We start from the raw sequence: 19667 nt of genomic DNA, 5'->3' as shown, positions 1-19667 counted from the left end.
TAACATGGGCCAGAGGGAGATTTTATGACAGAAATCCTGTGCCCTGAGCTGTAGATCTCTGGAGGCTCATATGGAAGGGGAGCTGCAAGATGGCTCATGGGAGACACGGAAGCTGTGGCCTCTGTGGTGGCTCTGCAAGGCGTGCTGTCCCCCTGTGCTTAGCAAGCTGTTTAAACCCAAACGTGTCATCACCAGTTCTTCTCCAGATTGGATTAATGCAGTAGAAGCTGCATATTCTCTTGGTTCTCCTCTTGGTTCCAGTGTAGTGATTATAGTGCAAGAGCTTATAATACTTTGATTTTGAGTCCATCTAAAGTTTAGAGTGTTAACTTTTAAAACCAGGAATGTCTTTAAAATTTGTTGGCACATAAGTTGTATGATTTAGGGGATAATGAAATAATGGTAATTAAAAATAGCATTGAAGTAATGCCTTTAACTTAGATGTCTTTGAGCTTTGATGCATATCATAAATATATGAATTGTATTATTTGTTAAGCCTGTTGGTGGTGCAATAACACATCAGACTTAACTATGTGTGTATTTATTTTTTTCTTGGGCCTTTCTTTCTTTTAGATGATGGACTTAGAAGAGGTCCTACCCATGGATTGCTGTCGCCTTGTAAAATATGATGAGTTTCACGATTACCTGGAACGATCGTATGAAGGAGAGGAAGACACCCCAATGGGACTTCTGCTAGGAGGGGTCAAGTCAACGTACATGTTCGATCTCCTGTTGGAGACGAGAAAGCCTGACCAAGTTTTTCAGTCTTATAAACCTGGAGGTAAAGAATTCTACGGCTATACCGGACTTAACATTTTCACAAGAAGGTTTTTAAGTAGAGATGAGCCGAGGTGCCTGGGTGGCTCAGTCGGTTAAGTGTCCAACTTCGACTCTTGTCATGTTTTCGGAGTTTGTGGGTTTGAGCCCCACATCGGGCTCAGTACTGATAGCTCAGAGCCTGGAGCCTATTTCATATTCTGTCTCCCTCTCTCTCTGCCTCTCCCCTGTTCATTCTCTGTCTCTCTGTCTCTCAAAAATAAATAAATGTTTAAAAAATTAAAAAAAAATAGAAATGAGTTTAATTTTATTTATTTTTTTATGTTCTTAAAATGTGGAATAATTCTGATAGGTTAGTAAGTAGCAACAAGCTTAGAATTAAGTTCTAGATTACTTTCAAAGAGGTATACATAAAATTTAAAAACATTAGCTTGTAGCCTTCAGTGGGAGTTTTCAGTGCTGAATCATCCTCCTTTCTCTCTCCTCTTCCCCCTCTGTATTTATAGAGAAGACCCAAGTCCAAAAGAAGTTTATTCTCATCAACTCTCAGAAGTAGAGTCTGATTTTTCAGGGTTTCCTTGAAGAGGTGCTTTCATAACCCATTGCTGCCAACACTTTTTATTTTTCTCCATCTTCTCCATTTTGCAGGTCCCAGGAACTTCAACTTTTTTTTGTCTTTGTTAAATCTATCACATTCCTCAGTATCTTGAAGTTTTTTGTTTGTTTGAGACTTATCTGGAAAGCAAAACACTACATTCCCAGCTTTAACCAGAGTAGTCCCTAAAGACAGTTAAATGTCCAAAGTTTTCTGGTAATCACTCTATGTGAACTGTAATAAACAGAGGAAAATAAAAATGTTTAAATAATTTTAGAGAATTTTACTATTGTCATGACCCTAAATTCCTTCTATCAGTTGTTACAATTCAGACTTAGGTTCTTTACTTTTTTTTTCTAAAAATTGAACTCACAAAACCTTCTTCTAGGGGCGCCTGCCTGGGTGGCTCAGTCGGTTAAGCGTCCTACTTTTGATTTCAGCTCAGGTCATGATCTCATGGTTCATAAGTTTGAGCCCTTCATCAGGCTCCATGCTGATGGCAAGCCTGCTTATCATTCTCTTTCCCTCTCTCTGCCCCTCCCCTGCTCATGCGTGTGCATCCATGCTCTTCTTTTTCTCTCTCAAAAAAACCTAAAAACCAAAAATAAGAAACCTTCCTCTGTTCTTTCATATTCTATTCCTCTGCAGATCCTATAAACCTCTCTTTTTTTCCTTCTTTAACCAAGGCTCCTCTTTCCAAAGTAGATTAAGTAGGATACTCTTTTAAGGGCTCCATCAGTCAGGCTTTGTTCTGCTTGTAAAGAATTCTTATGAAGCATTTTCTTGCAGATTATTTTTGGGCTAAATAGCAAAAATTATGATTAAAGTATAACACGAGTCAGCAATAAAACCACTTTTTAAAAAGAGAACTTTAGGGGCACCTGGGTGACTCAGTTGGGTAAGCATCTGACTTCAGCTCAGGTCATGATCTTGCAGTTCATGGGTTCAAGCCCCATCTCAGACTCTGTGCTGTCAGCTCGGAGCCTGGAGCCTGCTTCAGTTTCTGTGTCTCCCCCCTCTCTCTGCTTATCCCCTGCTCTTACTCTGTCTCTCTCTCAAAAGTAAACGTGAAAAGAGAGAACTCTAAATGTGAGTGTGGGTTGTAAAACTTGCAGCTAACATTCTCTTTATTCATTAATAATGACTTCAGCATTTAGATTAGGAACTTAGGGAAAAAACTGATGATTTATGTATACTTCATAAAGGAAAGTACAGCATTTAAGCCAGAAAATAACTGTTTGAAGATTATTTGCTTTTCTGGTAACTAAAAGTTTAGATATATATAATCTGAAAGCAGAAGAGGAGAAGATAGTATTAAATTGTAATATGAAGAATTTAAGTGAAAAAAAAAACAACCACCATGTAAACCAAAGCATTTTTTTGTCAAATTTTCTGTAGAATGTAGAGAATATTATTTGGAGCAAAAGAGGTCTTTGATTATGCACAAGATCTTGAGTGGTATAATACAAGTTGATCAAAAGCAAGTAGGCCTGCCTAGGTCCCCTTTAGAATTTGTTTTGCATTCTCTAGTAATTTAATATTGTGGTTTGGGTCTGTATTTTGCAACTTTATATATATATATATATTTTTTTTAAGTTCATTTATTTATTTTGAGTGAGAGAGAGAGCATGAGTACACAAGCAGGGGAGGGGCAGAGAGAATGAGAATCAGAATCCCAGGCAGGCTCTGTGCCATCAGTGCAGAGCACAATACAGGGTTTGAACTCACTAACTGAGATCATGACCTGAGCTGAGATCAAGAGTCAGAAGCTTTAACTGACTGAGCCACCCAGGAGCTTTCTTAATGTGCTTGATAAATTTGACAGTGTGTTATGTTTTAGAAGGAAACAAACCATGAATTTTTCAAAAATCACATTTTGAATGTTGTCATTGTTTTTAAAGAGACCTAGGAGAACTTTTTTATTAGGCTCATTTCCATTTCTTTGTAGATGTTTGTAATATGATAAATTGTGAAGAAGTTTATCATGTATTATATACATATATAACATTGTTATGTCTACTGTCTTAATAGAAAACTGTTACCTTGCCATATATTGACAACACGTTAAGAATGCAGTGCTCATGTGAAATATGCTTTTTAAAATAACATCCACTTATGTTTTTGTGTTTTTCAAATATTTTTTGTTTTTCAGAAGTGATGGTTAAAGTTCATGTTGTTGATCTTAAGGCAGAATCTGTAGCTGCTCCTGTCACTGTTCGCGCTTACTTAAATCAAACGGTCACAGAGTTCAAACAGCTTATTTCAAAGGTAAGTTTTGAAATTGGTCAGTGAATATTTTTGAGTGCTTGTTCTGTACAAAGCATTGTGTGACAGTTTTGAATGTCGGAGGCAAGTACAGTTAGGAAAAAAAGCACACTTCAAGTGGATGACACCAAGTGACCAAAGTATGTAGGCCAGGAAGTGTGAGGCAAGTGCACATGGTAATGGCATATGTGTTTGGCCCGACGTCCGTAAAGTACATGCCTAGAAGTAGAAGTCAGTTTATTTCATAGAGAGTTTTTAAATAGTAAATACAAAAGCATAGGCTCTGTTTGATGTGGGCAATGGAAAGTGCGTTATTTGTTTGTTTTCCAGTAGGAAGTGTGTTATGTGTTTGTTTTCCAGTGGTATGATGAGAGCTGTACTGTAGAATGGCAAGTTCCTGGACAGAGGGGGAGTCAGGAACGTAGATGAGAAGACTGTCGAAATCGTGCAGGTGAAGGCAGAGGACTTGAAAGGAAATAAGGGGTAGATTATAAGAATGACTATATACATAGAATCTACAGGACTTGGGATTGGTTGGAGTAAGGCAAGAAAGAGTGCAGATGAACTGAGGAGTTTTAAACTTGGGTAGCCACAAAGTTAGTGATCTAGTAATAGAAATGGAAGAGTATGGTAGAGGAGCAGATTTGACAGGCAAGGTGTGAGTTAAATACTGGCCATATTCGGTGAGTGAGTGATAAACAGCATAGACTCATTCAGAATTTATGAGCTGGAAAAATATGATGAAAACATTCAAATTTCCTTGGACAAAAAGCTAGTCTACTCCAGAGAAATGATTATACTATTATTCTATAGAACATTGAGCACACACACACACAAACCCTGAAAATTTTCAGGGTTCTTAAGCCCTAGGTTCAGATGCCTTGCTGTAGTGGAAATTGTTCACTAATAGCAAGTGAGAAGTTGATCCACCTTCCAGTCATTTCTCTATGGCAATATTGTCTTTGAGCTCATCTAGGTTGTTTTAAATGCCTATTTTAATAGGGTTTTTGTGAACGTTAATGGAATAAATAAATGGTCTGTGGGGAAAAAATTGTGAAGTATTACGTAAAAGTTGGGTTTTAATTATCATTGCGTTATAAAAACAATAATGACCTCTAACACTTCTGCCAAAGTAATAGATAATTCGAGGAGATAAATCATGTTTTGGAGTTAGATTTTACAATTAATTGCTCTTAGAAAGACTACATTAGTGTACTTGCTCCTTATTACAGTTTAATTTAGAGTATGAGCACTGAGGTAGAATACAAAAGAAACACATGACCTTGCCTTCCCTGAAGAAGTTAATAATTTTATTGGGGGAAAATATTATCTGTAGAGAATAAAGGCAGTCACAAAATATTTTGCCAAGGAAGGTAGCTGTTAAAGTCTAACTAGACCACCTAAGAATTAGTTATCATTAGTTGTGTTGAAAACAAATCATGTTTTTTTTAATGTAAATTTTGATCATCTCTTGTGAAATTCCTAAAATGATACCTCAAATTAAGGACATGTAATTTTAGAGTAACTTTAAACTTAATCTATTAATTTAGTCTCATTTTAGGCAGAAGAAAAATGATTTTGTAAAAGTATTAATAACCGTAGAATACAAAAGAACCCATCAAAAGTTCAAGAGTTAAACAGTTACTAGTTTGACATCTGCTCTCAGAGAATCAGTTATTCAATTTCTTTGGAGCCACATCACCTCATTTACTTTGCAAGTGTGAGAGGAATAGAATTTTTAGTGAGAAATCATTACCTTTAAAATAGTTTCAGAGCATCTGTTTATAAGTGATACTTTGTTCACCTGATTTACAACGTAAATAATGGATAGAATAATTTTCCCCATAAGATTCTGTAAAAATTTGTAAGCCTCCGCTGAGATTATTTTCTTTTAGTTTTTTCTGTTATTTATAAAAACTCAGCAGTGTCTCTTCATCCACATTTCTGAGTCCAGCAGAATTGTCCTTGCAAGTCCTTTTTACCGAATTGCTCCCCTTGCAGGCCATCCACTTACCTGCGGAGACCATGCGGATAGTACTGGAGCGCTGCCACAATGATCTGCGCCTCCTCACGGTGCCCAGTAAGACCCTGAAAGCTGAAGGCTTCTTTAGAAGTAACAAGGTGTGTCTTTTATTTCTTCATTACTATTTTCTAGTATTAAATACTAGAATTACTAAATACTAGAATACTAGAAATACTATTTTCTAGTATTAAATACTAGAATTAAATACTAAGTCCTAGTATTAAAATGCTATTACTATAATAGTAAATTAAATCATATTATAAGACTGGCCTCTAGAGCTTTCCACTATTTGTCTGTAATTTACCTTGTAAATTCTCCCAGCCTGTCGGTATTTACCTTCCTTTGTAATCAGGTCAGATCAGGCCTCTTCCTGTCCTCCATCAGTCTTGGTGGTTTTCTTCTAGGTCTTGTTCATGAGCTACCCCCACCTACAGTGTTCTTCCCCCCTCCCTACATTTTTTTTCAAGCCCCAGATTAGTCCTGCCTCTTGATGAAGCCTTACTAACCATTTCTGTCCACAACAATCTTGTCGTCTGGATTCTGTGAATTATGTTACATTCATTCTCGAGCTTCTCATGTAAAGCAGTACTTGATGGGGAAAGTCAAAGACATGCCTACTCTAGAGAAGATGGTCATTTACCTACTTATTTATCTCTGATAGAAAAGAGAAAGTTCACATTGATCTGTTTGTTTCATCTCTTGTTCCATCTCCTGACTTGTTCTATCATTTATCATTTTTCATGTGTGTTTATTCTTAACACCATTAGTTAACTCTGGATAAATTGCATCTAAAATTTTCCCTGTTTGTCATGTTTTATTTATTGCCTTTTCCAGTCTCATTTATCTTAGTGCAGTTTAGTCTTTTATCTTATTTTACCTTTTTTAGTGTTGTCCTATTGTTCCTAATGTGTACTTTTTATTTACCTCTGTCTTCGTTGGATACTTTTATCTACTGCTTATGTGTGTATCATTAAAATCCATCCTAATACTGCTTTAGGGTAAAAAGTAGGTGGGATCTCACTTTATTTTATTCTTTAAGTGGTTAGCTAAAGGTCCTGATCTGTAACATTTATTGAATAGTTATCAACTCTTGTTTATCTGTATTTAACCAGTACTTCCCCCCCAGATTATTTGAAAAACATCCCCAGATGAAATATCATTTCATCTATAAATAATCTGAATGTCTATCTCTAAAAGGCGAGAACTTTTTTAAAAACATAACTATAATTATATTATTACATCTAGAAAATTTAACAATAAATTAATATCAAAAGATATTATAACAGATAGTATTTCAAGTTTCCCTGATTGTTTTGTAAAATTTTTTTCTTATAGGATTCATTTGTTCAGATAGGATCCAAATAAAGTCCATGATATACCTCTCAAGTCTATTTTCTTTTTAACTTTTTAAAACCATTTACTCATTTTAGAGAGACAGAACATGAGGACGGGAGAGGCAGAGAGAGAGGAACACAGAATTTGAAGCAGGCTCCAGGCTCTGAGCTGTCAGCACAGATCCCATTGCGGGACTTGAACTCATGAGCCGTGAGATCATGACCTGAGCTAAAGTTGGATAACTTAACCAACTAAGCCACCCTGGTACCCCTTCTCTCAAGTCTGTTTTAACATACAGCTCCCCCATGTGTGTTTATTTCCTTGCCATTTATTTGCTCTAGAATCAAGTCATTTGTCCATTGGGTTTATTTTCTATAATCTGGATTTTGGTATTACATTCCCAAAATGCCCTTGTATGTTTCTTTATCTGTTTCATGCTACACTTGTTTTCCTAATAAGCAAGATGTGGAATACAAAAACTTTCTGAAAATAGAAAACCCAATAAACTTTTGTGTGCGCGTGCTCAAGTGTGTGTCTGTCGTATCTATCTTAGCACAGTTTCATGGGTAATTACAAGGGCATATGAACAGAATATTTATTTTATTTTGTCTTCAAAAACAGTACAGATTTCCTTTAGAAATGTCATCATCCCAAATTTTACAACATTTTGTCCTGTATTGAGGTGATATGAGTGAGAATGAATGTCACTAAAAATTAATGATATAATGTAACTCTCTGACTTACTATATAGGTATTTGTTGAAAGTTCTGAGACTTTGGATTACCAGATGGCCTTTACAGACTCTCATTTGTGGAAACTCCTGGATCGTCATGCAAATACGATCAGATTATTTGTTTTGTTACCTGAACAGTCCCCAGGCTCTTACTCTAAAAGGACAGCATGCCAGAAAGCTGGGGGCGATTCTGGTAATGTGGATGATGACTGTGATAGAGTCAAAGGACCTGTGGGTAGCCTAAAGTCTGTGGAAGCTATTCTAGAAGAAAGCACTGAAAAACTCAAAAGCTTGTCACTACAGCAGCAGCAAGATGGAGATAATGGGGACAGCAGCAAAAGTACTGAGACAAGTGACTTTGAAAACATAGAATCACCTCTCAATGAGAGGGACTCTTCAGCGTCAGTGGACAATAGAGAACTTGAACAGCACATTCAGACTTCTGATCCCGAAAATTTTCAATCTGAAGAACGATCAGACTCAGATGTGAATAATGACAGGAGTACAAGTTCAGTGGACAGTGACATTCTTAGCTCCAGTCATAGCAGTGACACTTTGTGCAATGCCGATAATGCTCAGATTCCCTTGGCTAATGGACTTGACTCTCACAGCATCACAAGTAGTAGAAGAACTAAAGCAAATGAAGGGAAAAAAGAGACATGGGACACAGCAGAAGAAGATTCTGGAACGGACAGTGAATATGATGAGAGTGGCAAGAGCAGGGGAGAAATACAGTACATGTATTTCAAAGCAGAACCCTATGCTGCAGACGAAGGTTCTGGGGAAGGACATAAATGTATGTACTTAGAAAGAAAACCACTCCTTGAAACAGCACAAATTGGTTTCTTGGTTTATTTAAGAGTTAAGTACTTTGTTCTAAGATCACCCGTAACTTCCTGGATTATAAGAGTGTTCTCTGTTGACTTTGTTTTCACTTTTGGGGCAGTTGTGGTAACAAGTGTCCTTGGACCTCCACAGCACATCAGACCTGTGACAGCAGTGACATCAGAACTCTGGGGGAGAAAAGTGAAAAAGAAAAGAATTAAGACTTTTTTTTAAAGCAAAGAATTAAGAATTGCTTTAAAGGAAAGAATTATGATAAAAGTTCTAAGTTAAAAACTAAAAAAGAGCTTAAAAAGTAAATAATATACCAAAAAGATAAAATTTGATATTCATTGCCCGGGAAAAGGTTTTATATGTGCATCCTCTCTCTTCTTTTTATCTCTCAAGGCAAATAACTGCCTTCCCCCACCCCCTAAATAGTCCATAGTTAACTGGGAAAGTCAGAAAAAGGAAAGGGGCTTTTTTAAAGTTGATACTTTGAAGTAAGTTCCAGGCAAAGTATAAACTAGAAATTCTCAGTTGTATAATCACAAAAAGATTGAAGAGATCTGTCAGTTTAGGTATTTGGGAGAAGCAGCAACAATAAAAACACACCAACATGAAAATAGTAAAACAACTTTTATAAAACATCAGATTAAAACAGCCAGAGAATTAGCAGGACAACCAGGTTCAATATACAAAATTCTTCAAGTGTAAAAGGGAAATAGCTCGAAAAACCAAATACTTTTCTTTAGTCTTTAACAATGCAAATATTAATATTACCCCTTACACTTTTATATTTTAGTTTTCAGAATACTTTGTTCTCACTTGAAGCTTCTCTGAAATTAATAAAGCACATATTGATACCCCCATTTGACTGATAAGAAAACTGAAGCTCTTAGGGGATGAATGACTTACCCAAAAATACTCGTGTAGCTAGTAAGTAGTGGAACCATTACTAGAGTATAAGTCTTTGAATTGAATGCATTTGCTCCATTACCTTTGTAACAGTGGGAAGGGAGTCCCAGGCTATCCATCTGTTCATCCACCCACCCAGTTAATATTTCCTGAATCCATTCAAGATGCCGGGCCCTATGTAGATATTAGAAGTGGAGGTGACAAAGATGCATGTAGCCTTATGTTTCGTCTGGTGGGAGAAGGCACACCAACAACCACCATGAAAGTTAATGGCTGTGATGCTTATAGTCTCAAAATTTAGTCTTTTAAAAGGAAGTGGTAGAAATTATGAAATCAGTAGTAAAAATACATAAATATGTCTTTTTAACTAATTAGTTCCCGGTACCACTGGAACCATGTGACATCCGGACAGATACCTTGCAGGAACTCAGGTGGGGAAATGTGGGTTGGTGAGCCACAATGGAGACAGAAACTGTAATAATGCTTTAACTTCCTGTCGAGTTTTTACTTCATAAGGCTCATTAACTCACATTATCTCACTTAGTTCCCAACAGCTATGTGAAATTGATGCTGTTAGACCCTTTTTGCTGATGAAGAAACTGACTCAAACTGACTTACATTTGCCGGAGGTCACACAGCTGGTAGGTCACACTGCAGGGATCCAACTCCTATATTCTGATAGTAAGGCCGGTCTGCATTTCTCCACCTCGTAACTGCTACCCACTGTCCTTTACTTTCCTCACATCAGAGTAAAGGAAAAGTAGCCAGTAGCTACCCTGCTTTCTTCCCATCCTCAACCCTTCAAGAGCATTGGAAGATTACAAATAGCTCCTCTTTACAAAAAGTTCAGAAATTTCTCTTAAGTGATTTGGTTTATAATGATGTGCTGGAAATTTGACTGCATGAGTCTCATCGTTAAGAATTTAAAGAGAATACTTAGAATTATAGTCTGAGGAGTCTCCTTCCACCTTTTTGAAAATTCATAGTGAACTAGTTTACTAGCATTCATTGAAATAGTAAACATGATGATCAAGAGAACCCATTTACTACAGTTTCTTTTGATTTTCTGAAGCCATGCAGAAGGCTTATTTAAAAAGTGAAAACGGGCTTAGAGGTAGAGGAGTAGGGTTGAGAGCTCCCAGCCAGGTGCTTCAGGAGTCTGTACTAAGGCAGGTTCTTCACAGTTCCTCAGTGACCTCAAAGTAGGTGCCTGGATAACATGGGTGATGAATAATACAGGATCTTCAGAGTGATGGAATGGCAGCGTGTAACACATAAACAAAGAATTTGATGTCTGAAGAGTGACATTTTATGTACAGTATAGACAATATGGGTAATAACTGAAATGCACTTAAAGTGATGGTCTTTAAGCTATCTGTTATAATCCAGGAATTGTCTCGGGGAGTAACTATAGACCCTTCTCTGAAAATACTGTTCCACTGTGATCTATTGTAGTCTGCAGGCACTCTGGTATAAATAGGGAGATCGAGATAATAAAAATGGCAGTGCATTTACACTGATAATTTCTTTGTACAATTTTGGTTACCACCTTATTCAAGAAATACATAAAGGAAAGATAAAAACCCTAAAGATATTTTGAAGTTGCTCTGTGAAGAGACTAAACTCTTCAGTTTGAAGGAGGTAAATAAGGAAAATGGTATGATGCTAATCTCTAAAATTATGATTGCAGCCAATCAAGCCAACAATTTTTGCCTGGGCTGTATTACACATTTGACATACACCAACCCCAAAACACGTGAGGTATAAACACTACTGTCTCCATTTTATAATAGAGGTGATTGAGGTACAGAGAAGTTAAGTCACAGTCACAGATCTAATGTATGAGGAGGAGCCAAGAATTCATTCAGGCCAGGCCAATCCACTCCAGAACCACTTGGTCCTAATCACCATATTGGACTATATCAATAACCCACAAACATTTGTATCTTCCTGTGATACATTACTATGAGTTATAAGAGAAACCAAAATGGTGGTAATAGCTTATTGTTTGAGTAATGACTTAGAATTTACTACATTTGTTATAACAGCAATCATTAAGACTGGTGTAATGATTCCATGAGAAAACTGAGGCCCAGAGACATTGGATGACTTACCAATAGCCGTTTATAAGGCAAAAGCAGCAAAACTGAAATGTAGTCATTGGCTTCTGATTTCTAATCAAGTAATTTTTTTCATTATACCCTTCTCTCAAGAAATGTTTTACCTGCTAGATAGTGTAAATAGAGGCTTATTTCCCAAAAGCTGGATTATTTAGGGGTATTCCTTAAAATTTAGAAATGGACATTTTAAAGGAATTGAAAGAAATGCTGCCTGAAAAGGTGTATATAGCAAAAAATTCATCACCATGTTTATATTCTATATTTATAGTCACATTTTCTATAGTGGATCTGAATCTTAAACTGGGAAAACAGTAAATGAACATTATTAAGTTATTTTAAAAAGTCCACTAAAAAAGTCATCAACCCAAAAGTTGGGTCAACCTGGGAACATAAACCAGGCATGCTTTAAGGTCTCATCCTTGACTTTTTTTTTTTTTTTTGAGAGACAGAGCACACATGTGCGTACACTTGGGGGAGGGGCAGAGAGGGGGAGAGAGAATCTCAAGCAGGCTCTGTCACCAACCCAGAGGCTGACATGGGGCTTAAATCCACAAACCATGAGATCATAACCTGAGCTGAAATCAATAGTAGGACACTTAACCAACTGAGCCATCTAGGGCACCCCTCATCCTTGACTTTTTATGTAAATTTTACAGAAAAGCCAGGCCTACCCTCGAGCGAGCCTTAGGTCTCCAGAGGAACCACTGGCCTAAAGCAGGACGGCAGCTCTTGCATCCTGCAATGCCTGTTGTAAGAGAGGGAGAAGCATGCGTGAAGTTGTTGCTCTTTACTAGGATATTAAGACCACAGTCTTACAAATATTTCGGAAGTATGCTCATGAGTAGCTTATAAAGGACGAAAGATTAATAAGTATAAGAAAAAATAAAGCTCACCAAAAATAATCCTGTTGCCTTGCCATGAGAGTTTATATTGAAGCTTGAAGGAGGGTTGGGAGTTTCTGATTCATTTAGATGCTCTTCCTATCACAGTCAGTCCAACCACGTGATAAAACAGACATCTTCATATACTCGTCTTGACATTTTTTTCCTAGTAGAAATCCCAGAACCAAATTTACTAACAATTTTTGAGGCAGTTACTAGATATCTGGCACTGTGCCAAAAGCATGATAAACATGTTGTCTCACTGAATTCACACTGCAGTACTAGGAATCAGATACTACTGTCTCCCTTTTTTAAATGAGGAAGTGGGTATAAGGAGGCTGGTTTTAAAATAAGGAAGTGGGTATAAGGAGGCTGGTGGCTTGGCCCAGGTCACGGCTGGGAAGCAGAAGAGGCGCGGTTGGAACCCATCCAGAGCCTACATTATCACTGTGGAGAACTAGAAATGTATGTAATAGAAAAGAATTACTGAAGTTTGGTTGGGATTCAGCAGCCTATATGAATAAATAGATAAGCACTTCAGTCTCAGAACACTGGAAGTTGTTGAAGCTGTTGGATTTCATTGTATGCTCCCATGTCTATGTTTTTTGTCCATCCAATGTGTTGTGTATTAGCTAAAAGTCACATAACTGAAGGGGGTACTTTTTCCCTGCTTACAGTATAATAAGGTGCGTATGATCTGTTTTATTTATATTCTAAGAGGTTTGTTTCTGTTTTGTTTTGGTTGTTTTGTACTTAGGGCTGATGGTGCATGTTGATAAAAGAATTACACTGGCTGCTTTCAAACAACACTTAGAGCCCTTTGTTGGAGCTTTGTCTTCTCACTTCAAGGTCTTCCGAGTGTATGCCAGCAACCAGGAGTTCGAGAGCGTCCGGCTGAACGAGACACTTTCATCCTTTTCAGACGACAATAAGGTTGATTAAAATCATTTCCAATAATTAGAGTCTGTTTTACATGATAGATTTGAGAACATCTTGCCCTGTTTCCAAGTAAGGTGAAATAGCCCTAAAAGGGTTGTTTTGTTTTTATGTTTAGTGATTGGTCGTCGTCACTGTTTTTCATTCATCTAACAGACATTTGTTAAATGTTAACTGTGTGTCAGTTACTATTCTAGGTGCTGGGAATCAGAGGTGAAAGATACACCTGTTCTCAAAGAGCCCATAATCTAGAGAATTTTTGAAGACCAAACTAAACAGTGTGGGGAGAATGGGTTGTTTATTCTGCGGAGGTAATATATCTAAAAAAGTGTTTTTAATTTATAGATTACAATTAGACTGGGGAGAGCACTTAAAAAAGGAGAATACAGAGTTAAAGTGTACCAGCTGCTGGTCAATGAGCAAGAGGTAAGTTGATCTGCTTCAGAGTAATAAGACGTCACTTCTGCTAGTTATTAAAAACGTAGAGAGCAGAGATGTTGTGACTCGACATTTCTTTTGATTTCTCTAAAGACAGGTCAGGACACTTGCCAGAAACTATTTTGGTTGCGCAGGCCATACTCCCTCTGTTGCAGCCACTCATTTCTGCCCCTGGAACACAAAAGCAGACGTAGACCGTACATAAGCCAGTGGGATTAGCTGTGTCCCAACACAGTTTTATTTACAAAAACATGCAGCAAATGAACGTGGCCCTCAAGCCTTTCTTTGCCTTTGCTCTGCTTTCAAGTGTTATTACACATGCTGGAGTGAGGCAGATATTTCCTGCTTTGAAGAGGGGACTTGTTTGTGCTTGATTTTAGGAAATTCTCGTGTAGTGCTCCAGGGGGATAGCATTTGATCTGTAGAGTGCGTAAGGACTTTTTGTGTTAAGAGAGTCATGTCAGTATTTAGCAAGCGTTTATCTCGTAGCTGCCATATGTTTGCGATGTTAACTCCTTGAATCTTCATCAGTTAGCTATGATGGAAATGGTATCGTTCCCATTTTGTAGACAAAGAAACTGAGACACAAAGAAGTTATGTAACTTGCCTAAGGTCATATAACAGATGCCAGGCAAACGCCCAGAAGGAAAAGGCAAAGTCTCTGTTTTGGGGATGTTTATAACATCTTAGTGAAGACCTAGACAAATGTGCAAACTGAATAGCAAAGACCGTGTTCTCCCCTTCTTATCCATAGAGGATGTGTCCAAAACTCCCCTTCCCCCCTTCCCCCTGCCCAGCGGATGCCTGAAACCGCAGACACGGTCGCTCCCTACCTATATACTATGCTCTTACCTAGACATGCATACCTTGATAAAGTTTAACTTCTGTATTTGGCACAGTAGGAGATTAACTGTTGCCAGAAATAAAATAGAGCAGTTAGAACACTGTAATAAAGTTATGTGAATGTGGTCTCTCTCAGAAAATCTCATTGTACTATATTTACCCTTCTTGTGATAACATAACATGATAAAATGCTGTGTGATGAGATGCAGTGAGGGGAATGATGTAGGCTTTGTGGCATAGCATTGGGTTACTCCTGGTCTTCTGATGATTTGGCAGAAGGATCATTTGTTTCCGGACTCCAGTTGGCTAACTGCAAGTAACTGAAAATGCAAAAGGGAAATCACAGATAAAGAGGGACTGCTGAAAAGGGAGAAATGTTTCATAAAATGCCTTCATTTGTCCAACAGAGAAGTTATTGAGCGCCCATCACATTTTTTTTCTTAGAGAGAATGAGAGAGAATGAGTAGGGGAGGGGAGGGGCAGAGAGAGAATTTCCAGCAGGCTCTGCTCCATCAACATAGAGCCCANACGCGGGGCTCGAACCCACGAACCGCGAGATCATGACCTAAGCAAAAGTCAGACGCCCAACCGACTAAGCCACCCAGGCGCCCCTCATCATATGTCTTATATGTGAATGTTCTGAGTTTGGCGTTTGTAGATAAAATATCCCTTCTGAGAAAAAAAATGAACATATTTGGAGTAGTATGCATTTCCCTCATTTTAGTCCATAAAAGTGATTCTTTTCACTTTCAAAATTGTGATCATTTTAATATAAGGAGAGAAATATGAATGTGGTGTTTAATCTTCACAATTACTCTGTGAGAAGACAGATGAAAATGAGACCGAGGGGCACCTGCCCCCCTCTCCCCTGCTCATTCTCTCTCTCTCTCTCTTCCTCTCTCTCTCAAAATAAAAAATAATATTTTTTAAAAAATGAAAAAGGAGGCCCAGAAAGGTTAAGTAAACTTGCCCAAGATAGCTTATTTAGTAAGTAGTGGAGCCAAGATTTGAACCTAGGAAGATCAACTCCTAAACTCAGTCCTATAATTATCACACTATACAATGCAAATAAAATGTCTGTGTACCCCTTTTGAATGTGTAATTTAGCTGATTGTTTTATGTTTGTATTCCTAGCCTTGCAAGTTTCTGCTAGATGCTGTGTTTGCTAAAGGAATGACAGTACGGCAATCAAAAGAGGAATTAATTCCTCAACTCAGGGAGCAGTGTGGCTTAGAGCTCAGTACTGACAGGTAAAGTAAAATGACAGTGTCATCAGCAGTTTGAGGAAATCTTGTGTGGGCAGTTGATATGGATTGGTATGATTTTCTAAAACTAGAATTGAAGAATTCCTCTACTAATCAAAGTTTTAATACTATAGATTAATAGAAGTAAGCAAAATATTAGAATTTGTTTGAACTTCCTCTGTAGGATACTAAATTTGTAATTGGGGGAGCATTTCATTATAGTTTCCCCCAAGTTAAAAAAAAATTTTTTTTATGTTTATTTATATTTGAGAGAGAGGACAGAGCATGATTGGGGGAAGGGGCAGAGAGAGAGGGAGACACAGAATCCAAAGCAGGCTCCAGGCTCTGAGCTGTCAGCACAGAGCCCTATGTGGGGCTCGAACCCACAGACTGCGAGATCATGACCTGAGGCCAAAGTCGGAAGTTTAACTGACTGAGCCACCCAGGTACCCCATATTTTCCCTAAATTTTAATGAATAATCACTTGACTTTTGTACTTAAACATAGTTCATTTTTCCTCGATGTCAGAATCATGTTGTTTTTAGGTTAAGAATCTCAAGTTATAGTAGTTTAAAATGTCTTATCACATTTGTAGATTCCGTCTAAGGAAAAAAACATGGAAGAACCCTGGTACTGTCTTTCTGGATTATCATATTTATGAAGAAGACATTAATATCTCCAGCAACTGGGAGGTGTTCCTTGAAGTTCTTGATGGTATAATCCATATTTTTGTGGGAAACTATCAGAAGTGCTCTGGAACTGATAGAAGCATATAGTTTTTATCAAAGAACAAGTTTTCTCCTATCTTTACTCTGGGTTGCATTTGCCTTTTATATATTTCTTAATTTTGAGAATATTAATTTCTCCTTATAGAAAGTCGACAGTTTCGAAGTTTGCATTTATAGTACTTTCTACAGAAAACTCTGCTGACATTTTCCTACCTGTCTTTTTTCATTATGGCTTATTTTGTTTTGAGGATGTAGCATTGATTATTTACCAGAGATTTTGAGAACAGTGACCGAGTACCACAGACTGGATGGTTTCAGCAATAGAAATGTGTTGTCTCACAGCCTGGAGGCTGCAAGTCTGAGGTCAGGGTGTCAGCAGGCTTACTACTTGATGAGAGATGTGTGTCCGTGTCTGCTCGGGTGTCTGCTTCTGCATTTTCCCATATTATAAGGACACTAGTCCTGTTGGATTAGGGCCACCCTAATGACCTCATTTTCACTTGATTACCACTAGAACAACCCTATTTCCAAATTAGGTCTTAGTCTGAGGTACTAGGTATAGGACTTTAAGTGTCTTTTTGAGGAGACACAGTTCAACCTGTAACTGTGACCCAGAAGAGGACCTGTGTTTGTCACATCTCCTGCTTTTAATGTCCAGCATTGGAGCATTTAAAATACTGTTTTTTTAGAAGAGGTAATGTGAGGAAAGTTGACTTTGGGGTGACCATATCAAGGGAAACAACTAGTTCTATGTTCTTTTGGGACTGCTATTGCCTAGATAGATTTTAATTTTCCTTTTTTTCCATAGAAATTAACACATCATAAGATTATGATACTTTTCAGAGGGTTGAATAATACTAACACCTCACCTATTCCTTGTTATTTAAGATCTAACTTGGTTTAAATTTCTATTGTAAAAACTATGATTATTTGACAAGTTAATGGGGGAGTCAAGGGACAGCCAGGACACTGTCTACTATGATGTATAGGCAAGTGTTCTGGACTGTGATTCCTTGAGTGAGTGTCTGGGGCCTTAGAGAATAATCACTGTGTCTGAGTAGACCAAGAAGAGATGGTGATGGACAGAGAAGTTCCCCTTGTTAGGAAGGATTGAGTGTGTATTAGCAGAGGTGGGTCGCTCGGGAGATGATACTGGATAGTGGGTGCCTGTGTCAGTATCATTTCAGTATATATTTTAGCCTCAAAATAATTGAGTAAGAAGTAAATCCATGCGAAATCATGTGATTAAATCTAAGAAACATTTATTGACCTGTAAATTGCCAGACATTACTAATCTCTGGTGCTACAAAAATGAATAAGAAGCAGTGATTGTACTCCAGATGCACAGTCTCTAAGAGAACCATAAATTCCAAAATTTCTGCAAACCTGTAATTCCAGAATCATAGGTACCTAAGGACCAAATCAGTGCAGTTTGCTCTCGTGTACACCAGAGAGAAAGGTAACAATTGAGCTGGGTTTTGAAGAATCAGTAAATTTTGAGTAAATAAAAAGAGAGGGATTAATGGGCCTCTAGAGAAAAGAGAAGGATGACCTAATCTTGCATCCTCATAGGGGTGGAGAAGATGAAATCCATGTCCCAGCTTGCCGTTTTGTCAAGACGGTGGAGGCCTTCAGAGATGAAGCTGGATCCCTTCCAGGAGGTTGTGTTGGAAAGCAGTAGTGTTGATGAGCTGCGAGAGAAGGTAAGTTCTTTTTTTTTTTAATTTTTTTTTATAGTTTATTTTTGAGACAGAGAGAGATAGAGCATGAGTGGGGGAGGGGCAAAGAGAGAGGGAGACACAGAATCTGAAGCAGGCTCCAGACTCTGAGCAGTTAGCACAGAGCCCACCGTGGGGCTCGAACCTACGAACTGTGAGATCAGACCTCAGCCGAAGTCGGATGCTTAACCGACTGAGCCACCCAGGCGCCCCGGTAAGTTCATTTCAAACAGACTGAACTAATATGTGTTTTTCTCTGTGTTGCTTAAGAGATAGCCTAGGAAGTAATTACGTGCCAAACACTCACGTGGCAACCTTCTTTCTTTGTCACACACTCTCCTTGTTTTCTCAGGCTCCTGATGTTTGAAAAATTACATTGGCTTTTGGCCATCCAGAAATGGACCCTGACTTTTAGTTATTTGAATCAAGTTTGTCCTGAGTAATTAGCATTAGTTAGAAGTTACTAAATTGCTGTATATATTTTAAGAAGCCAAATGCTGTGGAATTGAATAAAGAATCTAGATGAAGCTCTCTTTTGCATTTTTATTTTAAAGGTGGGAATTCTGTGGCTCTCTGAGGAATGGTTGAATTATTCATAAGCAGTACTAGGATAATTGGCATCTTAAAAAAACTTTATTTCCATAATTCACACCAAACACAAAAATAAATTCTAAGTATATTAAATTTATATAAAAATACAATAAAATGATAAATGTGCTAGATGAAAAGGTTGAAAATATTTTTATGTTCTAGAGAGGGAAAGATTTTTGTAAGCATAATATCAGAAACTAAAAAAGAAAAGATGACCACATAGAAGTATAAACCTTCCACACAGCTTCCTCTCCAATGTAGCTTTTTAATATAAAAAATTTTTATTTTAGAGAGGGAGATCATGAGTGGAGAAGAGAGGCAGAGGGAGAGAGAGAGAAAGAATCTTTCACTGGGCATGGGCCCAGCGTGGGCCTCTACTCCATGACCTGAGCCTAAATTAAGAGTCAGACACTCAACCAACTAAACCACCCAGGCATCCCTCCAGTTTCTTCTTTTTTTAAATTTTAATAAACAACCGATAAACAAAGATAAAAAACAAGAAGAAAAACTATTTGAAACATATATTAAGTATTATGGTCCTTATTTATATGGAGCTACTGCATTAATAAGAAAAAGGTGAATAATCATTTTAAAATAGGCAAAGAACTTGAATAGGCAATAACAGCATTCTTTACCTCTTAAAATGGTGAAAATGTAGAAAATCAAAATACCTAGAGTTGTCAGTTTGGGAAAACAGGTC

General features: G+C 37.6%; 1 protein-coding gene across 4 annotated transcripts in view; it reads left to right on the top strand.

Annotated features, from left to right (window-relative positions):
- Nucleotides 1-19667, top strand: part of USP47 (ubiquitin specific peptidase 47) — a 111534-nt gene that overhangs the window by 87989 nt on the left and 3878 nt on the right. For all 4 annotated transcript variants that reach the window (XM_077761193.1, XM_077761191.1, XM_077761192.1 and 1 more), the window contains 9 exons: nt 574-781; nt 3525-3640; nt 5639-5758; nt 7747-8524; nt 13227-13402; nt 13751-13831; nt 15821-15936; nt 16526-16644; nt 18231-18361. In XM_077761193.1, the coding sequence (XP_077617319.1) occupies nt 574-781; nt 3525-3640; nt 5639-5758; nt 7747-8524; nt 13227-13402; nt 13751-13831; nt 15821-15936; nt 16526-16644; nt 18231-18361 (1845 nt within the window). The remainder of the gene's footprint in view (nt 1-573; nt 782-3524; nt 3641-5638; nt 5759-7746; nt 8525-13226; nt 13403-13750; nt 13832-15820; nt 15937-16525; nt 16645-18230; nt 18362-19667) is intronic.

The sequence above is a fragment of the Crocuta crocuta genome, unplaced genomic scaffold (assembly GCF_008692635.1).
Source record: "Crocuta crocuta isolate KB4526 unplaced genomic scaffold, BGI_CrCroc_1.0 scaffold233, whole genome shotgun sequence".
Classification (NCBI taxonomy): domain Eukaryota; kingdom Metazoa; phylum Chordata; class Mammalia; order Carnivora; family Hyaenidae; genus Crocuta; species Crocuta crocuta.
The sequence above is the reverse complement of the archived record's forward strand: the minus strand, read 5'-3'. Positions and strand labels throughout refer to the sequence as shown.